The sequence below is a fragment of the Poecilia latipinna genome, unplaced genomic scaffold, assembly GCF_001443285.1.
Source record: "Poecilia latipinna isolate Pla-1442-1.1 unplaced genomic scaffold, P_latipinna-1.0 Scaffold985, whole genome shotgun sequence".
Lineage (NCBI taxonomy): Eukaryota > Metazoa > Chordata > Actinopteri > Cyprinodontiformes > Poeciliidae > Poecilia > Poecilia latipinna.
In genome coordinates, this window is record NW_015113601.1 from 107,012 (window position 1) to 109,065 (window position 2,054).

At 39.7% G+C, this 2,054-nt stretch overlaps 1 protein-coding gene across 3 annotated transcripts in view; it reads right to left on the reverse strand.

Moving 5' to 3' along the window:
* med23 (mediator complex subunit 23) overlaps positions 1 to 2,054 on the reverse strand; it is a 25,645-nt gene that overhangs the window by 15,619 nt on the left and 7,972 nt on the right. For 2 of the 3 annotated variants that reach the window (XM_015050323.1, XM_015050321.1), the window contains exons 9-11: positions 1,521 to 1,633; positions 1,109 to 1,204; positions 495 to 512 (exon numbers count right to left, since the gene is read on the reverse strand). In XM_015050323.1, the coding sequence (XP_014905809.1) occupies positions 495 to 512; positions 1,109 to 1,204; positions 1,521 to 1,633 (227 nt within the window). The remainder of the gene's footprint in view (positions 1 to 494; positions 513 to 1,108; positions 1,205 to 1,520; positions 1,634 to 2,054) is intronic. The other variant, XM_015050322.1, reaches the window with a different exon arrangement.

Here is a 2,054-nt window from a genome sequence, read left to right on the forward strand (position 1 = left end):
AAAAAAAAAAAAAATGGAAAGTGTGAAACTTTTTCCCCCAAAAAAAAAAAAAAAAAAAAAAAAAACACATGCATCATTGGCATTTTATTATTTTTGCCCTACTTCCCCCAGCCCTGAAAATAAATGGAAGTTTTTGGTTGTAGCATAAAAAAAAAAAAAAAAAAAAAAAAAACTGAAAACATTTTAGGGAATGTAAATAATTTGGCAAGACACTGCATCATTCATGTCCTACGTTGTTGCACAGAAGTCAAATAATCTACCTGCTGCTTCCTGTGAGCACAAAAGTGATTCAGAACTCATTTCAAAACACAAATATATCCATATGAACCCCTTCTGCATCCATTTCAAGCACTGTTGCGATTCCGATTTGCTTCCATTCGACTTTCTCTCTTTGTCCACTTTGGAGATTTTTTTTGTATTACAAACAAAATCTAAGCGAGCGGAGAGCTGGTTAGTTGGCAGGTCGTGTAACCAGAAGAGGAACAACGACATACCTGGGCAATGTTCAGAGTCTAGAGAGCGCATGGCAGAGAGACGGACAAACACCAGAGACAACCAGAGGACAAAAGAGAGAGAAACAGGAAAGAAAAAGTAAACAAAGAGGACGGGAAAGGGGCAGGAGGGGGGAGACAGAGAGAAAGTGGTGACCAAGGAGCTACAAGTAGGATGTTCACTGTTTGTTCACCACAGTTTAGCATCAACTCAGCCGTCTAAAGTGTACAAAACAGGCTCTGGTTCGCTGAATGTCAACAGAGACCCGTGTGTTGCTTTAGTTATGTTTTGCTGTCATTGCGACACTGAGTGGTGAACTCGAGCTGAAACTGGATGAACCAAAACAGGGAAAACTGACATAAGTGCATTATGGGACAAGCTCACAGCATTGCATTACATGGATCTGTACAGCTGCATGGCAAGGATGACAAAAAGAAGAATGGGAGGAGGGTCAGTGAAAAAGGACTGAGAGGGATTAAGAAAAATGAAGGGGAAAATGTTTTAAAAAGTCCAAACCAATGGAATAAGTAGAAATAAATGGGCAGATGTATATAAAAACCAAAAAAAAAAATGGCATGGTGTTTAGGCAAAGAAAACGGTAGAGAGACCGTTTTACCTGTTTGTTGAGTCCTAACATGTTGCACACCATCTCTCTGGAATACGGCTGCTCGAGCACATAGCGGAGCAAGCCGGTCTGAGGCTCGAATAGGTCCTACACAATGTAAAACACATGTATCCCACTTCAGAACGAGCAAATAAGTGCAAACTGTGGATCCAAATAGATAGCATAAATACCACTTGTGAAAGTAAATTACTGCATTGGCACTTCAGAGCAAGAGGAAGTTGAATTAAAAAAATGCCACATTATGCATATTTTTACTTTCAGATTACAGTCATATCATTTTATGTCGCACTACAGCTTAAAATACATTGAGGATTGCGGCTGTAAGGTGACAAAATGTGAAAACATTCAAGGGGTTGTGAATACTTTTGCGATTCAAAGTGTTAGCTGTGTACAGGTATGTTACTTTGTCATAAGGCAGCATGCCCCTCAGAGGGAAGCGAAGCGTTGTTGGATCTAATTTCCAAGAGTTGCAGATGGCTCCGCTGTTGTTCACCACCGGCAGCAGACTACACCGTCCTGCACACACAAAAACACACGCATTAGATACGACCGATTAAAAAAAAAACTGAACGAAAATCAATTTGAGGAAACGAGTAGCAGCTACGTGTCCTTTTCATCACATCGAGATTTTTCTGATCTTATCTGACTGGAAGATTTAGTAAGAGGTGCAAATACAAAGAGTTGGATTTCGAAAGGAAAAGATGTCGTGTATAATGTGATACAACAGCATTCGGAAACAGATTATAAACTGCTGAAAATGTTATCAGGTTTTTCTGCAGTTTTCACACAAAAGTGTTGGCAACAAAATGAGATAATGGCGAAGACAAATGTCGTCCAGGCAAAAAGTGATAAATTTACACTTTAGCTAGTTAGCGGTAGCCACAACCGCTCGGAGTCACAGAACGTAATTAATATGTCTGAAAGTGACTCAAACAAT